This window comes from Macrotis lagotis, chromosome 2 (genome assembly GCF_037893015.1).
Source record: "Macrotis lagotis isolate mMagLag1 chromosome 2, bilby.v1.9.chrom.fasta, whole genome shotgun sequence".
Taxonomy (NCBI): Eukaryota; Metazoa; Chordata; class Mammalia; order Peramelemorphia; family Peramelidae; genus Macrotis; species Macrotis lagotis.
This window is the reverse complement of record NC_133659.1, coordinates 239508650-239533921: the sequence shown is the minus strand read 5'-3', so window position 1 is coordinate 239533921 and position 25272 is coordinate 239508650. Positions and strand designations below refer to the sequence as shown.

The 25272-nt window shown below is 35.1% G+C and overlaps 2 protein-coding genes across 5 annotated transcripts in view; one reads left to right on the top strand and one right to left on the bottom strand.

Moving 5' to 3' along the window:
- ZNF3 (zinc finger protein 3) overlaps positions 1-8467 on the top strand; it is a 21600-nt gene extending 13133 nt beyond the window's left edge. The window contains exon 7 of the mRNA XM_074225276.1: positions 1-8467. This exon is cut by the window's left edge and continues 3494 nt beyond it. The gene's annotated coding sequence lies outside the window, so the exon portion shown is untranslated.
- The window catches only part of ZSCAN21 (zinc finger and SCAN domain containing 21), a 34224-nt gene continuing 13307 nt past the window's right edge, over positions 4356-25272 (bottom strand). For all 4 annotated transcript variants that reach the window (XM_074225277.1, XM_074225278.1, XM_074225281.1 and 1 more), the window contains exon 4: positions 4356-25272. In XM_074225277.1, the coding sequence (XP_074081378.1) occupies positions 24497-25272 (776 nt within the window). In that variant the 3' untranslated portion in view covers positions 4356-24496.

The following is a 25272-nucleotide window of genomic DNA, read 5'->3' as shown; positions in this document are numbered from 1 at the left end:
ACCCTGGAGTCAGGAGTACCTGAATTCAAATCTGGCCTTACAGACACTTTTTAATACTTCAAGACATTCAGATGCATAATCTGTACAGCAGTTTGCTAGGCTCTAAAATGCTTAGATGTAGGAGACACCCTTTTCTTCAAGGTGAGGAAAATGATTATATGTGATAAAATACTAAATTGAAGGTACTGAATAAAAATTCTAGGGATTAGAAAATGCTGGTTGAAGTATTTGGGGAAATGTTTCTTGTTGGAACTGGGATTTTAGGTGAGGATTGAAGGTAGGGTAGGATTTATGTAGATTGGAGGAGGTCTTCCAGATGGGATAATAGCATGAGCCATGACTTGGGGGTCTACTCCAAGCTAATAGAACACTTGAGAACCAAACTATTGCATTGGAAGATTAGGCAGAGCACTTGTTTTGTGTCACTTTGTAGTGTTTCCTATATAGAACTAAGAGATCTTAGAAAAAATTTAGGGGCAGCTAGGTGGCGCAGTTGATAAAGCACCGGACTTGGAGTCAGGAATACCTGGGTTCAAATCCGTGCTCAGACACTTAATTACCTAGCTGTGTGACTTTGGGCAAGCCACTTAACCCCATTTTCCGTGCAAAAATCTAAAAAGAACCCAAACACACAAAAAAAGAAAAAATCTAGTTCATATTCTTTATTTTAAAGAAGAAAATGTATAAACTTATCTCTGATTGTTATTTTCTCTGCTTCCCTTTTACCATCTCATCCTCTCCCCATTATGTTCCCAGCTCAGCTGTTTTAGTGGTCCTCGAATAATGAATATTTTTGCAGAATATGTAGACAAATAATCTAAATTGAAATGCCCCTTGACTTCAGTGGCTTCCTCGAACCCTGACTGGCTTTATTCTTCTCCATTTGATCAAGTTGGATATGTTTTGTTTTGTTTTAGGTTTTTTGCAAGGCAAATGAGGTTAACTGGCTTGCCCAAGGCCATATGGCTAGGTAATTATTAAGTGTCTGAGGCTGGATTTGAAATCAGGTACTCATGACTCCAGGGCCGGTGCTCTATCCACTTTGCCACCTCGACACCCCATATGTCTTTTTCTTAATCTTCAACCAACTGGGTATTTCCCACTAATTGGTGGGAAGGATTTTCAGTGCTTTTCTTTCTCTCAGGTATTTAATCCAGATGTATTGCTTAAACAATTACCTTTATGCCTGTCATTTTCATTGATGAAACCATACTGTTTCTGATATTGAACAACTTGACTGTGGGGAGAACTTTTCTGCTTCTTTGGTAAATTGAGCTGCTGAGAAAGTAGGAGTTTAGCATCTGCACAGACAGTTGTCCCATTGTATCTCCACTTAACTAGTGCTGGAAAACAATGCTATTTTTACAGGGTACTCAACCAAAAGATAGACTGTGGCCTTGCTGGAGGCAATTTTTCAATTCTCTGTTAAATCATCTAAAACCATTGTCTTTTAGACTTCTGTAGTCAGAAAGAGATAAGGTTCCTCTTCCAGTAGGTAGTTGTTGAAGTTGTGACAAATTGTAAAAGTCTGACATAACCATTCCCAAAGTCAAGACTCATTAATGTAGATGGGTCAGTTGTTATCTGGACTAAGAAAATTCTTCAATTCTAAGACAGTATCAGAATCCTAAATTGGGTGTTGCTTTTTTGTCCATGACACTCAAAGAGACATAATGTAAGTCCCAAACAAAGACTTTAAAACTTTATTTCCTGGGTGGCTAGGTGGCACAGTGGGTAGAGCACCGACCCTGGAGTCAGGAGGACCTGAGTTCAAATCCAGCCCCAGAAATTAATTATCTAGCTGTGTGGCCTTGGGCAAGTCACTTAACCCCATTGTCTTGCAAAAAAACCCAAAACTTTATTTCCCCAGGTTTATTCTTATGCCCTTTACTCCTACTTTAAAATTTCTGGGCTCTAGCTCATACCAGGGGTTGGTGTAGTCTGGCAGAATGAACTATTTTGATGTAGTGCAAACAGGTCAGAGCATTTACTGCTCAACACTCCTGATTGTCATCCAAATCAAATTAAAAAGTAACTGGGAAATATTTAACAAAACAGATAATATATTGCTTTTTAAGTCTGTATTACAATCTTCAAGGGATTCTTGTGTATGGGTTTAGTGGATTTTGTTTCTATGAGTTTAATACCAGTGGTGCTGAATTTAAAGTTAGGTTAGCATGACATGAGTTTAAATCTTGCTCTGGGTCACAAACTGCCATCTGGGGCTAGTTACTTCACCTCAGCATATCCAATTCTGGACACTTCTCTGAGGTTCTAGGAAGGCAAGAACTTCACCTGGTACAATAGTTCCCTTCTCCTAAATACTCTCAGTACATTCTTCATAAGGAGACCATAGCAATTCATACTTTCTACCAAATTCCAAAAATAAATGATAAAAATTTAAAAGCAAGCATAAATAGCTAATTGAAGTAGAATATGTATGGGTGTGTATGTATATATATACAGCAAGTCTTAAATCACTTTCAAAAAGTTCTTTTTTTTAAAAAATGTTTTTGCAAGGCAAATGGGGTTAAGTGGCTTGCCCAAGGCCACACATCTAGGTAATTATTAAGTGTCTGAGCCCAGATTTGAACCCAGGTACTCCTGACTCCAGGGCTGGTGCTTTGTCCACTGCAAAGGAGTTTGTATAGGGAATGTATTTAGGCTTAATAGGAAGTCAAATTTTCTTCATCTTTGTATCTTCATTCTGTAAGTGTTCAGGATAAGCCTTTTCAGATGTAACTTCATCCATAACCTCCAGCTCTGGCCCTAAAAGAGTCAGTTCAATCTTGGGGGTTTCTTATGACCCCCCCCATCCAGAATTTCCTAGGAGAACCTCTGAATACACAGTTTGTGTAGGTTAAAAGCCCCTGAATAAGCATCAAACTATTTTTATATTTGATGGAGAATTCCACAGATAATGCTAAATGTGTAAAAACACACAAGTTCATACAATCGATGTTTTAAAAAAAAATTCTCCATTGAAGTTCTGCTTTCTCTCAACTCATAATACTACCTTGTGGTTGAGAGTCCCTCAGAGGAAGCACTCTTGGGCTTACCCAGTCTTATTTCTTAACAGAGGCTCAAATTTCCCTTTCTAACTTCTAATGATTGATTATATATAGTTTTATTTTCTAGGGTTAAGCAGGCCAACCCTGATTACTCTTTTAAGTGCTTCACATACTTAAAGATGGCTACCTTACGTCATCTTTTACCCTCTTTCCATCTCCCTAGAGACAAGTTTTCTAAGCTAAAAATCCAAAGTTCCTCGAATGAGTTTGAGGTCTTTGAACTTAGAGATGCCTTCGTCTAGACACCCTCTTCATCTTTACTTAAATGTTGCACTGAACTGAACCGAACCAATGAGATCTGATCAGGGCTGAGTACCAGCAGTACTATATTCTTCAGTTCTGGCCATTTTAGTTCTTTTATCTGACTATATTTAGTTTTCAGTCCACTTAAATTTGAAGGATTTTTTTGGCTTTAAAATAATCCATACTTACTATCTTGTACTTACGAAGTTGATTTTTGAGTCTAATTATTTCCATGTTAAATTTCACCCTATTAGTATAACCTACAGTGCAAGTCTATTCAGAAAGTTTGGATCTTGGTTCTTGTCAAGTAATGACTGTCTTCTGCTTTGTGTTACCTGTTTTGGAGAAATGTTATCTCTACCTTTTATCCAAGTCTAATTAACATTTTAAATAACACCTGAACAAATATCTTTAGAACACATCCCCAGAGAGCTCCTTACAAGCTAACATAAAATTTAGTTAAGTTCAATGATAATTTTTAAGCTTCTATTAGATATTAAGCTTCTAAGCTTACACTAGGCACTGGAGATCAAGATAAAAATGAAAATTTCTCAGCTGACAAGGAGCTTACATTAATTCCTAAATGACTATAATTTGAGTCTGGCCATTTGTAGTAGATCAAATCTGAGCCAGGAGATTTGTAGAACATGAGGCAATTAATAAAATGCTTATTTAGCCTTGACAAGGGAGATTTAGTCAACATACAGCACTGATTTGAGTGTAACTGTCCTCTGTCAGTATTGTCCATCATGACATGCTAATTAGGAGTCTGAAGGAGTCAAGTGACTACTGATAGGGCATCAAAAATCTCAAGCTTTTAGTCTCTTGAAAATAGCTTTAATAGGGGCAGCTAGGTGGTGCAATAGAGCACTAGCCTTGAAGTCAGGAGGACCTGAGTTCAAATGCAGCCTCAGACACTTAATAATTGCCTAGCTGTGTGACCTTGGGCAAGTCACTTAACCTCATTGCCTTGCCAAAAAAAACCCCCAGAGAAAATGGTTTTAATACATTTTATTTTTGATTTTGGTTAAAAAATTAAGATTTCCTCAATTACCCTTCAACACTATTTCCCACAAAAGTCAACATGACATTTTATTTTCCTCCCACTTACATGTAAAATGTTTTTAATATGTTTTAAAAGTTTTACATTCCAAATTCTGTCTTCCCTGAGATGGTTATACAGTAATGTAAAACATTTTGATACCATATGATAAATAAAGATATTTTAGAAGGATCTGAAAAACATCAGCAAAACAATCATTACATCAAAAGGATGTGAAAAATTGTCCATGTTTGGAAAAGGATGAGGTGGGAGTGTTTTGTATATTTTCTTTGTGACTTTTTTTGGGGGCAACATTTACTTAATTTTTGTGATTATTCTTTCCCATTACATTGTTATGGTCATAGTGAATATTGTTTTATTATTTTACCTGTATCAGTTTTCTTTAGATCTTTTCATGCTTTTTGATATTTATTACAGCACAGTAATAACTCTGTGCACATATTGCGCACAATAATAAACCAGTTTTATTTGGCCATTCAATTGATGGGCATTAGTTTCCAATTATTTGCTATCAAAAAAAGTGCTGCTATATTTTGATATGGATGGGAATTTTTCTTATCAGTGGCTCTTTTGAGGATTTAGGTGTGGTCCTGGAATCTTTAAACCCTTTAGTCACTTTATTTGCATAAATCAAAACTTTTTCAAAATGTTATAATTGTATTACCTATCCAACATTTACAGTTTCTGTTTTGGTCAGGATTGTTTTGATTTGTTTATCTTATATTTAAGATTTGGAGCATTCTTTCATGATTTAATTGTTTTAATTATTTTGAGAACTATTTTTGTCCTTTGGTATATTGGGACATGATTTCTGGATTGCAAACCTTTAGAAATTTTTTGTAGATTCCCCCCCCCCTCTATTCAATGCTTTCTCTTTAAAAAAAAACTATAATTCTTCCTTCCCCAGAGCCATCCTATATAACACATTCTTTTTCCTCAGGTTATATTGCTGTTTTTGACTCATTAGATCGTGCAAAACAAACCATGATAAATAAAATAGGAAAATCCCAGCTCTAATCTTATCTTCAGTTTCTGTTGTAATGTACCCTTCTCCATACATTTGCCTAAAACAGTCTTCAGTATGTACAGTTATATACCAAAGAAATGGTACACAGCTAGTATTTATACATTTTCTAGTGCTTTTAAGGTTTGCAAAACAATTTACAGATGTTAAATCATTTGATCCTCATACCCTGAAAGGTAAATGTTATTATTAACTTCATTTTACATATGAGAAAACTTAGGCAGACAGGTTGCAATTTGTCACAAGCTAGTAAATGTCTGAGATTCAAATTCAGGTGTTCTGACTTCAAGTTCAGCATTCCATGTTCTTCCCACTTAGATGCTGTGCCAGAGTCTTCAGGCAGAAGTATAAAAGGAAGGGACATAGTGTGTATAGGAAGAGCATATCTATCTACCATCCCTACCCTTATCTCTAAACTCTAGTTTTGTTTAACTTGGAGAAAGTGGCCAATGTGATTGTTGTTGAAAGACAGAAGTTAGACACACATCCTAGTCTTGAGAAGAAAAGAGACGATTTGTGATTAGGTAAATGGCTCACAAAGATCCTAAAGAAACCTTTTGGTCAAATCTTTCAGCCCTGAAACCATATGGCTTTCAGCAGATGGATTTTTCTAAAGCAGATAGTAACAGGAAGAAGTAGACAAAGATGGTCCATTGCAGCTCTTCTTGATCCTTTGGCACTTGGGGGCCCAGAACAATGGTCTGGTCATCATTCAAACTCAGGGTCTGTGGCTTCAAACTCATGTCTTTTTGTTTTTGTTTGTTGCTTTCTAAGGTTAAAAGGATCCTTTTGAGCTTCTCTTAAAGGGTACTCCTTAAATATAATTCCTGTTAGTGAGAAAACTAATACAAACCATTAAAAGTCCCATACATATGTTTAGGAAAACTAGTTTTTGGGGTAATTCAAAGAGAGCAGTCATTGACTAAAGAAAATAATAAACAAAATAGTTTAATAAAAATTATAGCTAACATAAAGTGCCTGTTCTGTGCCAAGCATAGTGCTAAACACTTTACAAATATAATCTCATATGAGGATAACAAGACAGTGATGTTGTTATCCCCATTTTACAGATGAGAAAACTGAGACAGAATAACTGACTTGCCCAGAATCACATTGCTAGTGAAGCAGCCCCCTTTTAAAGACTTGGATCACTTAAATAAAAGGACAGTTCTTTGATATGTAGTAAAAGATACTATATGGGGCCACCCATACAGGCTTCAGAGTCTTGCTGTGATTATGTGATAATTTGTGCCTTAGCTTTTCTTGATTCTAGGTCCACTGCACAGATCATCAAAAGCATTAATGACTTAATTGTTGAAGTAGGGGGTCTTAATTGGCACCACCCTAGGAGACTTTTTGGCATTTCCAGATATGAAGGAAGAAAAAAAATTATGAATTACAGAAATTGCCATTAAATCAGTCGTAAGACCTGAGTTTAAATCTCACTTTTCTGTAATTGGGAGCAAATTATTTATCCTATATGAGACTCGCTTTCCTCAATTATAAAATGAGTAGGGGAAAGTAGGGATGCCCATTATTATCACTACTATTTGAAACAGTGCTAGTTAACTATAGCAATAAAATAAGAAAAAGAAATTGAGGGAATAAGCAAAGACAAAGAGGAGATAGGTTTTGTGTATGTGTCTGTATCTGTGTGGATGCAGATTACATGAATGTTTACTTAATACCACAGAACACCAACTAAATGATTTCAACAAAATTATGAACATAAATCCATACAAATAATGAGCATTTTTGCATATTAAAAAAAATTCAGCAGGAGGAGATAAATTCCATGTAAAGTAACTAGAATATTTAAAATTCTTGGGAATCCAATTTCAGGAATCATAAAACACTTTGGTGGAAATAAAAACATTTAAATGATTAGAGGAACAATATTTCCTGAATTAATGTAGTCAACTATTAAATGATTTTGAGGTAGAAAAAAAGTAAATACTCATTGGCAGAGGGGGAAAAAGGTAAATTACAAGAAAAAAATTAGAACTTTAAGTCTGGAGTATGAATAATTAGGAATAAGTAATCAAAATGTTTTAGTACTGGTTATGAAATATAGAGGTCAATTAGTATATCATTGGGTATACAACATATAGAAGTAGCCTAGTATTTAATGAACCCATTAAAGGCAAAGCGGTCTGGCAGAAACTAGGTTATAAATTAACATTTCACAAAGTATACCAAGAAAAATTCCAAATGGATACATTTAATTTAGTCATAGTGACATCTAATTAAAAAGGGAAGAAAATTTTTAGATCATTGAATTTAACAAACAATGGACAGGGAGGATGATCACAGAAGATTAAATGGATGATTTTGATTATATAAAATTACAAAACCAATCAAAACCAATGCAGCTATATAATTGGGAGGCAGACTTTTTTTTGACAAATTTTTGTAGCAAGTTTTTCTGAAAGAGAACATTTTCAACACACACACACACAAAGAAGTGGTTCAGATTAGCAAAAAAGGACAAATTTGTTGGAAGGGGCTAACAGAAAATAGGCACATTAATGATGGAGCTGTGGTCCAACCAAAGTTCTTTGATTTGGCATTGGTACTTAAAAGAGATCAAAGAAAAAGGGAAAAGACCCCATATTTATAAAAATAGCTAGAGCAGCTCTTTCATGGTGGCTTCAAACTCAAAAGTTAAGAGGGTACCAATCAATTGGTGATTGGTTCAACAAATTATGTTATATTATCAATGGAATATTATTAGAGGCATAGTAGAGTGCTGGGCCTAGAGGCAGGGTTAAAATCCAGCCTCAGAAACTTTACCTGTGGACAAGTCACTAAATGTTCTGTTTGTCTCAATTTCCTCAGCTGTAAAATGAGGATAATAGCACCTACCTCTCAGGTTTGTTATGAGATCAAAATGAGATATTTGTAAAAGTACTTAGCATTTTGCCTGCCACATAGTAGGTACTAATTACTTCTTTCCTTTATTGTACTGTAAGAAATGATGAAAAGGGACAATTTCAGAACAGCCTGGGAAGATGTCTCACATACCATCCCCAATAATACAGATAAAGAAAAACAACAAGGAACACCCTTTAAGAACTCTGATTGATCAAGTTTCCTAGACTGATGATGAAGCATGCTACCTACCTCCCTAACAAAGAGGTGATGGATTCAGGTTGAAAAGTAAGACATTCTTTTGAATGAGACCATTGCAGGAACTTTTTTTTTTACAGGTCTATGCATATTTGTTACAAGTTGTTATTTTTTTAATGGGGAGAGTTTGGAAGGAGAAAAAAATAAATTTTTGTTAACTGAGAAGAAATTAAATTGTTTTAAAATGGGTATAATGTTTGGAATAGATAATCAATGAGTTATTATTTATTCTGTAAATATTTGCTGAGTGCCCACTATATATACATTGCCGGAGAAACTGTAGAGATGAAATCAATTTTACATATAAATAAATGAAGTGAACATTTATGTCAATTCCTTTTAGAATGATAAATGACATTTTGAAAATAATATTTTGTTAATGCCATTAATATACATATGTTTAACCTTTTTTTGTCTAGTCAGGATATGGTAGAAAGAGCAGTTTGGTGTAGTAGGAAAAAAAGGGGTTGCTGGTTTTGGAATAAAAGGACCTTAGTGTGTAATTTATTCTATTATCTTGGACATGTCACTTGGATTAGATAGAGCACGGGCCTCTGATGTGTTTATCATAATCACTATGTATCTGTTAAAATCAGAAATTCAATGAAGCTAGAGATGACAAAATTTTTTGTTCTTTGTGTCACAAGATTTACGATTATGGAAAAATGTTCAGTCCTTTGGACACATTTATTCCTTCCATCTTCAGGATGGGAAAAAATCCAAGGGTCTTTTGAGATTCTTAATCCAGACTGCTCATTTTTAAAAAATTAACTTATTTTTCCAATTATATGTAAAGATAGTTTTCAACATTCATTTTTGTAATGTTTTCTCCTTTCTACCCCACCCTAATAGGTTATACACTATCATATTACACATATTTCCATATATGCTGTGAAAGAAAAATCTGGACAAAAGGAAAAAAGCACAAAAAAGAAAAAACATTTAAATGAAAATTATATGCTTTGATCTGGATATGGCATTTTCCAACACAAATCTATAATTGCCTTTGATCACTGTCTATCATAGTTGTGTACAATGTTCTCCTGGCTCTGTTCACTCAGCATCTGTTCATGTAAATCTTTCCAGAGTTTCTGGAAATTTGCTTGGTCATAATTTTCTACAGAACAATAGTATTCCATTACATTCACAAACCACAACCATAATTTTCCTTATAATTTTAGTTTTATTTTGGGATTGCCTTTGTTTTCTAAATGTCTTTCCTCTTTTTTTTTTTGCTTTTTGCAAGGCCATGGTGTTAAGTGACTTGCCCATGGTTACCCAGCTAGGTAATTATTAAGTATCTGAGGTTGAACTTGAACTCATGTCCTCCTGACTCCAGGGCCAGTGCTCTATCCACTGTGCCTCGTAGCTGCCCTCTAAATGTCTTTCTTAAGCAACTGATTGTGGGATTTTGTCCAATTTATCCATTCTGTCACTCATTTTTAGTTGTTAGTTATATTTTCCATCATCTGTCTCTAAAGTTCCTTTCCTCCCCCTTCTGCTGCAAACACTATTATGTTCCTTCAGTTACTTTAATCTTTGTTTTAAGGAGGCCTGAAACACAATCTTTCCTCCTTTTTTCATTGATCTCTCCTTTTTGTTTGTTACCCTTTTCCCTTAGGATTTTTTTTTTATTATTTCAGTTTTCTCTCTGCTTTTATCAGTTTCTATATTTCTCTTCTTTTTCCCCTGTTAATCACTTTCCACTTGTTCCACTAGTCTTTCCTCTAGTTCATTAGTTTTTAAAATTTCATTTTTTGCATCACTTTCCAAAAAAAAAAAGTTCTTTCACTCTCTCCAGTTATCTATCTTTGTTTTTTCTAGACCTTCATTTTCTTGTGGACGTATTCTTCATGTACAAATCTTCCAAGGTATACATTCAGGGTTTTCCTCTCTAGGTGCCTTCTGTCACTTACCCCATTGATACCCTTTTCCATTGTGCCTCACCTCAGAATAATGTCAATTATTGCAGATATCACAGAACACACTACCCCATAGTGGGGAACTTTCCCCCACCACTAATCTATACACTCTCATTGACCTTTTTTTTTTACAATTACTTAGAAATCTTCCAGTATTTCTCTCTCCTATTCTTTCATGTGCCAGCCTCTCTCAAGGGTTCTACCTACCCTTCACCCAAAAAATCCACAATAAATAGCAAGAAGACTTCAAGTACCAAATCTCCCCAGAACTTTTCTAGCTCATCCCCCTCACTGACCATTTCCACCCATTGGAGTTTTCATTCATGGAATCCCCTTGTACTTCCAAAATAAGGCCTCCTTTTCTTTCCCTCCCTTTCCTTCTCCATCTCACCTAGTCCCTTGTAGATTCTTCTTTCTAAGACCACACAGTTGGTCCTTCATTGCTAATCCTCGATTTGACTCTGGTGCTTCTTTCTGTACTCTGCTCTCCTTCTTTATGTAGCTCCCCCATGTTGCAATGTAGTACCCCAAAAGAAATGGGGTGTCACCAGATTCTCCAAAATGCCCCTTATTCACTTCTTCACTGTTAGTTGCTCTACTAGATTTCTGCCTTTATCCCTGACTTATTAGATACAGCTATAAAGAAGTCTTTTACTAGTTTTTCTATTGTTATTCTTTTGCTGCTACTATCTATATTCACTACTGATTTTTTATTGTTTGGTGCTCAAGAAACAATCTCTGGTTTTCTTTTTTAAAATGTTTTAAATCTTATTACTGAACATTTATTTTTTATCCTAAGATAAGATGTGCAGATTTTTTGCTCTTCAAAACATTTCTGCCTCCCTTTTCTGGTATTGAATTATTCAAATGTTCTTTCCTTTGGATTTGAAGCTCTTTCTCTTGATGACTTGAATTTATGTTGTGTCTGAATTTTACCACTATGTGTCTTGGAGTTGCAGCCTTGGGTTTTTTCCTAGAGGTGATCTGTGAATTTTTTCAATTAAATTTCATTCTCTATGTTTAGACTTTCTAGGCAATCTATTATTTCCTTTAATTATAGTATTGACTTTTTGTCCTGTTATGTTGTTCTGAGAGACCTATGATCCTTTGATTATCTCTATGTATCCTGACTTTTGAGATCTATGTTTTGCTTATCTTCTAGGTTATCTTTCCCTTCTGGGTATTTGCATTCTTTATTTTTATTCTCTATTTCATTTTTTGGTTAAATTTACCATTTCAGATTCATATTTTTTATTTTGCTCATTATTTTTGCTGTGTTGGACATAAATTCTGCTCTCATAATTCCCATTTCTCTTTTAAACCACTCAGGAACAGTGTTTTATGGTTCCATGTTATGCTCAAATTCCATAAGTTTCTTTTTCAATTATTGGATAATTTTCCTTTCTTACTCCTGAAATCTTTGGTACTTTCAGCCCTCTGCCCCCAATTTTCCTTATTAATCCTTGACTCCCTCCCCTTAGATTGTCCTAGGGGAATGAATCTCAGGAAGTTTTAGCTCCTTCATACACTGAGCAAATTCACAGTTTACCAGGCTATTAACTCAGCCCCTTTTGGACAATCAGAAATGGCTCCACTTGGATGTCATGCTCATTTTCTCAGGCTCCTTAGTGTTGCACAACCTTCCACATGCATAATGCCTTGTGCTGGTGATCTTTGCAGCACTGGTGCTTCTCCTGAAAGATTGTGCCCAAAGGTAACTTCCGCAGTCTAGAGGTGAAGTCTAAATCACTGCATTGGGGGGAAATAGAGTATAAGGAGGGGTTTTATTTTAGAGCCTGTGTTTTTGTCTTTGCTGCTAGTAGAGTGGGAGATTGGGGAGTAGTACCTTTCATTATGACAAAGATGGATTTATATTGTGGACGCAAGAATACTTCCACATTAGGAAAAACAACTGACATAATTAATATTCTCAAAATAAAAACATTCAAGATCACTTGATTATTTTACATAACATTCTAAAACAAAAAAGTATAGACTTGGAGGAATCTTCCTTAATATAAAAATTTTCTAATATCAAAAGCAAGCCTTCTATGTAATTAGGATATTTATCAATAAATAAAGGAATAAAAACAAGGATGCCTACTCTCCCCATTAGTATCTGATGTAATTCTAGAAATATTCAAACAGCACTGAAAAGAAAGAAATTAATAGTGTAAAGATAGGCAAAGAAGAGATAAAATTATCCTTATTTACTGGTGATTTGATAGTTTACTTAGAAAATGGAGAAATATGGGGCAACTAGGTGTTGCAGTAGATAGAGCACCAACCCTGGATTCAGAGGACCTGAATTCAAATCTGGCCTCAGACACATAACCTAGTTGTATGACCTTGGGCAAATCACTTAACCCCATCGACTTACCAAAAAACCCCAAAACAAGAAGAGCTAGAGAAATAGTGTTGATGACTGGTATGACAATACTATTAAAGTTAATTTACTGATTTAATGCTATAAAAATTTATATAAAAGGGATAATTCATAAAATTAAATAATGTCATAAATCCCTTTGAGGGAAGCAAAAGATTTAGAATATCAAGTGAAATAGAAAAAAGAGAATAAATAGCACTTCAAATGACATTATAAAGCAGTAATTATTAAAATCTATTTGAGGAAAACATGGAACCATGAATCACTGTTCCTTAATGATTTAAAAGAGATGGGAATTATGAGAGTAGAATTTATAAGTTCTACACAGCAAAAATAGTGGAACTCAATAGTTCTAACTTTGTTAGATAAACCAAAAGTCATAAATTACATAGAAAAAAATCCATATTTGATTTCTTCAAATTCCTAGGAAAACTAGGAAGCAGTCTGGCAGAAATTAGTCTAATATTTAATGTCACATTCTAAATAAGTTTAAAATTTATATTAAGGACCTCAATATTAAAGATCAATCCATTAACGGTTTACCAGAAAACAAATCATATATCATACATAGGACAGGAGATGTATTCTTAACAAGAAATAGAACCACTTACAAAAGATAAATCTGACAATTTTGGTTCTTTGAAATTGTAAAGCTTTGACATGAATAAGAACTAGATTTTGTATTCAAACATATATGCTCAGGACACACATACACACGTATTAAATAGTCAAAGAATAAGAAGCAGCAGCTCTCAAAAGAAAAATTGGAAACATGAAATCCAAATTACTAACAGTTAACGTGAAGAGCCGTTTCATCTAATGTTTTGCAAATTGGCAAAGCAACAAAAGCTGGGAGAGGATAGTCAGTGTTGGAAAGATTGTGAAAAGATTGGAAACACCAGTGTGGGTGGATTATGTGTATAGCCATTCTAGAAAGCAATTTAGAATATAAGCAAATCCCTTACTTTTACTACTTAATTCTACTACTAGGTATAAATATATATATATATGTATTTTTTTTTTTTTTTGGAGCAACACTTCTTCTGATAGAGAACTGGAAACAAAGTCAGTATTCATCACCTGGGGAATGGCTAAACAAACTGTCTACATAAAGATAATTGTTTATTACTGTGCTGTAAGAAATGATGAGTAAGTATTTATACAGATAAACAAAAAAGACTTAGTGAACTGTGTGAAGTAAGCTGAACCACAAGCACAAAACAGTTAAAACTGTTGTTGAATTAAAAAGAACAAGCAGGACTCAAAGAAGAGATAGAGAATACTTAACCCTACACCCACCCCTACTCCTTTGCAAAGGTGGGAGGTTCACAGAATGGAATACTGCATATATAAATATATTGATTGGTTTTGATAATTATTATGGGATGACTCTCTGGGACAAATGAAAGGGAAGGACTGATACAGGAGGAAATTTGGGTGATATGTAAACAAATGATAACATTTTAAAAATTAATAAAATACTTGTTAACCATAAAACACAATTAAAGTACTCATATGTGCTAATCAGAGAAGACAATATACATTAAAGGAAGATGAAAAGCAGGCTTTGGGATGGGAGTAGTAGGGTGAAGGTACCCACTACAGGGGCACAGTAAAGTGTGTATTCGAAGAGGAATGAAGACATGGTTGGCTTTGGCATCCTTCCTCTGGGAGAAACCAGCCAATTGGGAGGAACATAATATTTATGTGTGAAGGTGGATAAAACTTCTGGGGAAGAGGATGGCATCTGGAAACTCAGGAGTAAAGTTCCTGAAGACAACTTTAATAAAAAGAGATTAAAAAGGATATAAATTCCAAGAACTGGCTTAGATCAAGAAGGCATTTTCCAGGGGCAGCAGCAACACTAGTAAATTTCTGACCTAAATTTCTCTTAAGCTTAGCTTTTTATATTTCAAACAGCAAGGAAATTTCTCTAATCCTTTAAGGGAACATTCAGAATGACACTAGTATGTGAGGCCTTACATTTGTAAGGAAAGGTAAGGATGAGGAGGCACCAGACATGCTCCTCAGCACTGCAGTGACAGCAAGTTGACCACTTTTCCCTACTAATAGCCCTCCTTTCTCTCCCCTCTCCCTCCACTTGCTATGCACATCCAAAACAATCAACACAGGTAGCAGCAAAGTGAGATCAGCTGTAAAATTATAAAAATATCATTTCCAATATGGTTCACTTCTCAGTGGCAAAGTCCCACAAATTTTCAACTTCCAGCACCAAAGTAACAGAACAACCAAAATAGCATTGGAGGAAGAACCTAATACAAATACTTTGTCAGTCATAAAAGCATAGAACAAAATCTTTAAAGAGTAGAGGTAATTTTAGTAAATAATGTCTAATATGAACTTCTGGTACCTAAGGTCCATAAGCATTGAGGACAATACCTCTAGTGCTATCAATAATCTCCACTGCAGGTCTAGGTCATCTAAATCAAGGGAACTAAGAGGGCACAGACTTCTCACAATCAGCTTGTTGTGAAACTAAGTTGACAATGGGACTCATTAGATGTCACTCACTGTCATGATTATAAAAAGGCAATTTTACCTTCCAATAATTCCATCCCACCTCCCCAGTCCTTTCTAGAAGGAACTATCTGAATCATCATGGGGAAAGGAAACCTGACAACTAAGAGGGAACTGAATTGTTTCCCTGGGCCATACACAAAGATGGAATCGGGAAAGAGGTCTGGATATGGTTACTTAGGACATCAAAAAGCAGTCATTTTGATCAGATAAATGTTTGAAGGCTGAATCCAAGAAATTGCCAGAAAGGAAAGCTATCCTACTTTTTAGGGTAGCACTGATTAATCAAAGGACATAGGACACCCAGCCCGGATAATCAGGGATGTCATGAGGAAACTTAAAAATGCATTCTACCCTTCAATACTAGCTGGCTGAGAGTAGGATGGAAGAAGGAAAACCTAGTCAGTGAGATGGCAGTGGGTCCAAGCTAACATGAGTATTTGCATCAGAAGTGATTGTAACAAGAAGTAGGACCAATAAGAAAGTATATATTCTATAAAAGTTTTGATTGTGGTTGCTATAGTAGCACACTTAACTGAGCAGAATCCCATATGCTGAATCAACTTGCCCTGAGATAGAGGAAAAGGGACAAAATAATCACTCTTCCAGTAAGGTTAAGAATTATATTCTGGTGGGCAGCTCAGTGGATACTTGATCACCAGCCCTGGAGTGAAGAGGACCTAAGTTCAAATCCAGCCTCAGATACTAGATAATAGCTATGTGACCTTAGGCAAATCACTTAATCCCATTGCCTTGCAAAAAACAGAAGAATTATATTCTGATTAACACAAAGCATGTCCCTGAATTGCATAATCCTAAAATTAACAAAACTCATCTAGTCTTATGCCCACCACATGTCCAGATCAATTGTCTGATATTCTCGTGGGATCATCACCTCGATTATTTAGCTTTGCAGAAGGTGAAAGGAAGGGAAGGCATATGGTTCCCATTCCTCCTGCTGTCCTAAATTTAGATACTGATGGGCACTATGCTATATAAAAACTATGTACTAGAAGACATCTGAAAAATCCCTTCACTGATTATGACCCCCAATTGTTATCTCTAGGCTTTAGATCATTCAGTAAAATTTATAACTTCCTACAAGGAGTGCTAATAAAAATCTCTCAAGGCTTTCTCACATATCCTTGTTTGGCCCCCTTGGAAGACTTTCCAGGCATCCTACCTCCTGATGTGTCCTAAGTTATTTCATTAATGGCCAAGGTCCATCTGCATATATCTTTGATGAAAGGATGAACCATTGCTGAGCCAAGCAAAATAATATTCCTCAAGAGCTAGGTTTACAAAGGTAAGGGCTCATTAGGAAGAAAAATATTGGAGTTGGGCCTAAATGTCTCAGCCTCTAGCAATATTACATCCTGAGGGACCAAGGTGAGCATAAACTTAAGATGTATCATTTCCATTTGGCAATGGAAACTTCCTGTGCCCTATACCAGTCTTGTTATAGGAACCATATATATTATATCACCTAATGAGCAAAATCCAAGGCAAGGAACTTTTTCATAAGCTGTGCAATGAATGGACCCTTCAGGGTGCTGATCAAAGGCTCAACTCAGCCTCAAGAACAAGGCCCCAGAGGATAATAAAGATCCATGGAAGGACACTGCCTGGCAGATCAGGTTATAATTTTTGTCCCAGCTGCAATTCAAAAGAGGCAGTCTTATGAATTACCTAATGAGGAACATCAGAATAATATAAACAGTTAAGGAATATGGGTTCATCAATATTTTAATTTGTCTTTGAGTTTCCTTTTTAATATGTTGAGAAATCAACCAATATGCATTTATTAACCTACAATTAACAGGCACTGTGTTAGGCACTGGGAATACAAAAGAAGGCAAAAGACACTCTCCACACTCAAAGAGTTTATACTCTAAAGAGGGAAATTACATGCAAACAAATATATACAAAGCAAGCTACATAGAGGATAAATAATAGAAGTCATGAAAAGGTTTGGAGAAGACTGTCAATAAAAAAAAATGAGACAAAGCCAGGGAGGTCAGTAGTATGGCAAGGAAGAGTATTCCAGTTATAGAAGAATGTCATTTATTATGGATTATAGTCAGAATTACTGCATAGTCTCATTATGCAGTATACAGAATTGATCTACCTCCATCTTTCTTATGAGTCACATGACCTAATTTGTATGAATTAACATTGTGTTGTCAATACAGTGATACCCGCTGGAAGAATACCCTCTGGAAGGGGGTCTTCTTTTAGTTTTCTAAATAATTCTGAGAAAGGATGGTGAAGATATAAATGAACTCCTTTCCAGTAAAAAGCAAACTACTCAACTAATCTCAGCTATGGAAATAGAAGAAAAACACTGGCAAGATTAATAATGCCACATCATTTACCTGGGGCCTGAGCTACCTAGTATACTACATTGATAATGTCAGGAATAGCCTCATCAATAGGCATATAACAACTTTATTCAGTTTCTGATAACCTAGTGTAACTCCCCCAAATAACATACACCTTCTTCAATGACTATACAGGCTTTAAAAGGAGTTTATCTAGGAAAAGTACTCCTATCTTCTTCATCATCATTAGTGGGGAGAAAATATCTCTGAACACCCTTTCTCTGGGAAGAAATATTGCTAAACTACACAGAATGGTCAGACAATTCCTATTTGCTCTTATCTCACAATAACTGGGTAGCTAATATAATAGAAATCCACTTAGTAGCAACTTCTAAGAACTCATATTTATGCAGTGGTAGATTTGGCCTGATTTAGCACTAGCCTCATTTTAAAAATTTTAATTAAGTGAAACACATGTAGGAGATTTGATAGTTAACAAAAGGAAACTGCAAAAGGGGAAAAACATTCAGGAGGGAAATAATATTTTGGGAAGATACTGTCTTGATTCAAGTGAATCTATTAGTCAAGCCCAAGGAAACAAGCTAAGAGTCCTCATGCCTCGACATTTTTTGTACACAGGCAGCCATGAAACTATGTCAATGACCTGAGTCTTTAAATTTCAAGGACAGCATCAGCGCCTTTTAAGGAAAAGAAATGTACTAATCTACATGGCATGGTACCCTAGAAGATTGATTGCATTTGTGATGATGGTCTAAGGAGTTTATGGAACTTTAATGCAAACTAAAAAAATTGTCTTTGATCATTTTATTTCTGAGGAGAGCTAAGTCTATCATATTTGATCATCACACAGTGTTTTCCTTCCTGGTTCTGTTCCATTCACTCAGCATCAGTTTATGTATATCTTTCCAGGTTTTTCTGAAATTTGCCTGCTCATCATTTCATATAGAACAATAGTATATTCTATTACATTTCTATACCACAACTCCTTCAGCCTTTCTCCAGTTAATAGGCAACCCCTCAATTTCCAATTCTTTGCCACTACAAAAAGAGCTGCTATAAATATTTTTGTACATGTGGGTCCTTTTCCCTTTTTTTAATAATATTTTTTGGATACAGACCTAGTTGTGGTATTGCTGGATCAAAGGTTTTTATTACCTTTTATTTTATTTTATTACCCTTTCAAATTACTCTCCAGCACAGTTCACCAACTTCGCCAACAGTCCCAGTTTTCCCAATTCCCCTCCAACACTTATCATTTCCATTTTTGTCCTATTAACTAATCTGATAGATGTAAGGTGGTATTGAGTTTTAATTTTCTTTTCTCTAATTAATATGATTTAGAGCATTTTTTCCATATGACCTGATAGTTTAAGAAGAATTTATACTGAAAACTGATCATTTCTCAAGTGGCTTGTATGCTTATAAATCTGGCTCATTTATTTAGAAATGAGTCCTTTATCAGAAATACTGGCTGCAAAAATTGTCTCCCAGCTTTCTGCTTTTCTTATAATCTTGGACCATTGGTTTTGTTTATGCAAAACTTTTCCATTTAATGTAATCAAAATTGTCCATTTTGCATTTTTCATAATTTCCTCTATCTCTCATTTGGTCATAAATTCACTCCATAGTTCTGACAAGTAAACTATTCCTTGTTCTCCTAATTGGCTTATGGTATCACCCTTTATGTCTAAATTATGTACCATTTAAACCTTATCTTAGTACAGGGATCTGGTGAATTTCAAATGTATGTGTTGGGAACATGTATATCTGAGAGCCATTTCTGAAGAGATTCTTTCCTTTTACAAAGATTAGTTTCAATATAAATGTTAAAAACAGACATATGTGCAATTGAACTTTAAATGAAGCTACTTGTTGATATAGTGCTTATAATTAGCTAGTAGAAAAGCAAATATTTTATAACTATTCATTTAGTTGGTTGCTTAGGTGGCTAAAAATAAATAATTTCTATCTTCATCAAAAATTTGTAAAAATTCTCCTATCCCATACTGTGTGAACAATCATTTTCACTTTATTCTTGTTTTAAATCAAAATACAGAAATAAATTGATGTGGAACCAAATATAATAAGACTCTCTGGTATTGAGCTAGTACTGCAAATCTCTATTCAAATAAAAAGTTCATTATCAAAATTAAGTTTATATGTGGTTTATTATCTTTCATGTAACTTTTTTTCATTAAAACATTTAGATTCAACAATATCTGGGAAATTAATGCAAAATCTTGCAGTCATAAACATGACTAATTGCTGGATTACTCCTTTTAATCTGCAAAGAATTATAGCTTTGTTTTTTCATTGACTATTCTAATTCCTTCAATTTGTCACTTATTACTATAGCTAGCATTTCCAGTACAATATTGAATAATAGCAATGATAATAGGCATCCTCACTTTAATCCTGCTTGCTGATGGGTTTTGAATAGAAACTATTTATCATTTTAAGGAAATCACCATTTATTCCTTTGCCCTCTGGTGTTTTTACTAGGATTGAATGCTGTACTTTGTCAAAAGCTTTTTTTTGCGTCTTACTGAGATCATATAAATTTTATTGTTTTTGAGTTAGTCCTGCATTCCTGGTATAAATCCCATCTGATCACAGTATATGATCTTAGTGATACTTTTCTGTAATTTCCTTGCTAATGTTTTATTTAAAATTATTGCACCAATATGCATTATTGAAATTGGTCTATAGTTTTCCTTCTGTTTAGACTTTCTGGTTTTGGTATCAAGACTTTTTTTTTGTACTAAGTAAAGGAGGCCATCCTTTTTTTCATTTCTTACTCAGCTTTAATTACTGAATGGGTGATTCAGAAAAACTGAGACCTGAGAAAAGACCTTAGCTTAAAAAGGCCAAGGTCTCCCACTGCATCTGGTCATCTCTAGTCACCCTGATTTATATCTTGCCACTGAACCTAAAGTTCTAGCTCCAGATGACCCTGGAGAATGGAATGAAGTGAGGCTGGTGACTGTGCCCTTCCTCATTTAAATCGAATTCACTTGCAAGTCATGATATCTCCTCTTTGAGAATGCAGGACAAACAACAGAATGCTCCAAATAAAATATTTCTATTTTATAATTAGAACTTCATAATTATATATATATTTATATAATTATAGAATAAAAATTTAGTTATAATTTATGTAATATAAAGTTTAATTTTATAACATTTTATAATAGAAATATAAATTTATAATTTGGGGGCAAAAGTTATCAATTTAGTTATTTTAAGCACTTCAAAAAATCTAAGAGAATATGATAAGTGGTGTATTCCTGAGAGGTTCACTTTTTTTTTTTGCTGTTGTTGAAAGGTACAGAAAATGTCACAATATCCTTTCTTCCACTTAAAAATGAACTTAAGTATTGGGCCATTATAAAATAACTCTTACTAATTACACAGATCTCTGGCCCAGGTCAAACCTAGGCCCACGTGTAATTCAGACTTCAGGATAGAACTGTACTGAGGCACCTATGGACCATAAAAATGAAATAAAAAACTTTACATATATTTTCCAGAGTTAAAAAAAAAGGCATTAACTCCAAATAAAATGCTACTTTCCTTTTTTATCCCAAAATCACTAGATCAGGAAGACTTTCAAAAGACTTCAATTTCCTTGTGTTGAAGCAGTAAGGATGACATGATGTTTTGAAGACCATGATAACAGGAAAGTAATGCCATGACAAGCACATGAAATGGATTTGAGTGTGTGGGGGGGTGCTGTACTGTCACCAGTCTTATTTTTCTCCTCCAGTCATCTGGGTCGAGTGGCCAGATATGAATATGGGTGACTGGAGATAGCCTTGAATGTGAGACAATCAGGGTTAAGTGACTTGCCCAAGGTCACACAGCTAGAAAGTGTTTGAGGCTGAATTTGAACTTCCATCCTCCTGACTTCAAGGCCAGTGTTCTATCCACTGCGCCACCTAGGTGCCCTTCCAGAACTATTGACAGGGATGCAGATTATTGGGCCAGGCTGAAGAAGAAAGGATCAGGAGTCCAGAGGAAATCTAGAAGAGTATCCAGAAGAAGTAATCAACATTCTCAACTTTAATAGAGGGATTAAGTAGGATTAGGATAGAGAAAAGGCCATTATTAAATTTGACACTTAAAAAAGTCCTGCATGCTTCCAGAGGAAGACAGAATTCTGATAGACTATCTCATTCAAAATCATGCTGTCCTGTTTAATCTATGATTCAACTACTATTCATCTTACTAAGCTTTCTTCTCATTCCCTACCTCCCAACTACTCCTTTCTTTTCGACCACTTATCCAATTTCATTCACCATTCTGGATAAGGTGGCCTTGCCCAAGATAAGCAGCATCCTGGACTAAACTCCCCATTATATCCCCCATTTTCCCACCAATCCATTTATTTCACTCAACCCTTTAGTTCTCCCTCACCGCCCCCTACCTCATTTTATTCACTGTACAAGTCCATTCAATGCTTGGTAATCATTATGATATACAAAGTGCTTTCTTCACAACAAAAGTATGAGGTGGGGGGGTATATGTCTTATCTCCATTTTTATCCTTATGTAAATTGAGGCCCTAAAAGATTAAATGATTAAGATACAATCTTAGATCTCCACTCTGTAGGAAAGTTATTTCAGTGTTGCCCAAATGAATACCCTGAAATGTTTGCCCTCCACATTTAGACTTACAAATAATTATATAATTATCAAATGTAAAGAGGTTCATTCATCCTACCAAGACTTTGGATCGGTAATGAATGATCTCTGACAGCAGGTAGTGGTGCCTCTGTCAGTGTCCAAACTCTGATACTAGGATTCAGCCATGCTTACTCCTCATACCTTCATTATGTTTTTTTTATTTTAAATTTATTTATTCTAATTATGTCTTTGATCATTATCATTATCACAAGCTTCCAGGTTAAGTTCATTAAGGTGGGAGACAAGCTTCTTAGTATCTGTCCCCTTTTCTCCCAATTCCTTTTGATCTCCTAATTTGTCTGTCTTTCTTTGTTTATCTATCTCCAGCAGATTTTTTCATTGCTATAACATTTGTAAAGATTCAGATATGCCATCTGGCCCAGCCTTCTGGTATTTATTTCTATTGCTCACGCTACCCAAATTCTTGTGTTGTCGCCCTTATGACATTCCATCTAGTTCCTTTGATCCACTGCTGTGCTCATGTGATCTAGTGGCTAACTGAAAATGTAATTACAATATTTAACTTTCTAGATTAAAAAAGTGCATATATATATATATATGTATGTGTGTGTATATATATGCAACTAAATACAATATATATTATATCCCAAAATAAAGAAAACAAACACATACACATAGACAAATACATATGAATGCCTCCAATGCCTTGTTATAGGTGCCTGTAGAGTCTCAAAAGCATACTAGCATAGTGTAGCTCTCATAGGCTGGCCCTACACCAAGTTGGAAAAGCTTTAAGTGAATATCTGTCATCCAAGGGCAATATAAGTTCAAAGATGCAAAATTACATGTTTATTGGCCTGCCTAAAGGATTAATATAGTTACATATTTTTTTGGCCAGAGTAACACCTTTGTTTTTTTTGCAAGGCAGTGGGGGTAAAGTGAATTGCCCAAGGTCACACAGTTAAGTAATTATTAAGTGTCTGAGGCAGGATTTGATCAGGTCCTCCTTACTCCAGGGCTAGTACTCAATCCACTGAGTAACTCTTGAAGACTATCTACAAAGTTGAATGAGAGGTTGAGGTTTTGATTTGTATCAGGTAAAGGGAGTACCCATACTTATCAAACTTCAGCTATTTGAAGTATATAATAATTAAAACAGTTAAACACAAAAACTTTAAAGACTACTATATTTAGAGATGAAATATGTAGAACACACTTTAAGGGGGGGAAAAAGGCAACTTAGGTACAACTCATTATCTTTTTCTTTAATCCTTATCTATTACAAATTACCTTTTTATCTCACCCTAATTTTATCCCCAAACATAATCTAAAAGCTTCTAATTCAACCTGGATCTTAAGTGTCAGAGCTATCCAGTATATGACTCTCAGATTTCAGGCCATTACACCACCTTAGGTTTTTTCCTTAGTCATTATAAACTACATTAAGAATCTGGTGACTGCCATAATTATAGGATATCACTAAGTCATATGATCAGGATTGTTTTTGTGAAAAACCAGTAGCTTCTACAATTTTTTGCTGTATATTTTTGTATTCTTTGTAGTGGCATGAGGAAGAAACTGCAATTTTTAGGTCTGCCTCTCCTCTTCCTGTTTATTTTCTCTGTCCTAAAGATGAAATATGGAAAACATAGGTATGTTGGAGAAACAAATCCTTTCTGGTCAAAAGAAATTTTTATACTTAATTCTTGATGGATTAGCCCTACTCCTTCTCAATAGATATTTTCAGCTGTTGGCTAAGGTTTTCTAGCAATTTCCAAGCAATGGTGTCCTTATCAACTGCTATATTAATACTCAGAGAAGGTAAAATATAGAGAATAGGAAAAGGGCCTAAAGTGTAGTCTTAAATGAAATAAACCTTGATTCCCTTAGGTGGTAGTCAATTAGTTAGTAGGTAGGATTCTGTTTGGGGGTTGCCTTAAGCTCTAATGGATCTTCATTGATTTCCCATCCTAATTTCTACAAGAACTATAAAAGTATAGGAATTGTATGAATATAATGGGGAGAAATAGGGGTGGGTAGGGTGTTTAAGACCTCTCTGCTTCTATCCACTATGGATCAGGTCTGTGGGCCTTCTCAGAACCATCAATCAGAAAAAAAAAAATTTAGATTTGTTATACTGTAGATGTTTTTCCTAAGGGCCCTTCTTCAACACCTAACAAGGAAAAAGCAAATTCTGAGTTTTCCCCATATCTGCCATATTTTTCTCCCTTTGGCATATGTACTCTCTGGTGCTGAGAAAGGTTTGACTTAGTACAGAAGGCTTTCTCACATTTACTACAATGATAAGGCTTCTCCTTAGAGTGGATTCTCTGATGTTTAATAAGATTTGAACTATGACTGAAAGTTTTCCCACATTCGTTACATTTATAGGGTCTTTCCCCAGTGTGAAGTCTCTGGTGTGAAATAAGACCCGCTTGCTGACTAAAGCTTTTCCCACATTGATTACACTGATATGGTTTCTCTCCAGTATGGATTCTATGATGCTGAATGAGGCTGGCTTTGCTTCTGAAGGTTTTCGCACATTCTTTACATTTATAGGGTGTCTCTCCAGTGTGAATTCTCTGATGTTTACTAAAGTCTGAGCTATTACTGAAGGTTTTCCCACACTCAACACATTTATAGCATCTCTCTCCTGGGCAAAGTTTACTTTGGATTAAATTTTCGACTTCCCTTGACCCAGTCTCTTGGAAAGAGTATTTTCTTGTTTTCTCTCCTATAGGTTTTTCCCACTGTCTTTGTAATGTACACTCAAGGTCATGTGCCTCTCTGTGTTTGGTATTCTCAGCAACATCGCCTATGAATCTTCCTGATACCACTGCTGAAGGTTCTACTTTGGATATTTCATTTTTAGGTGTTGCCTCTTCATTCTGAAGCTTGGACTGACAAT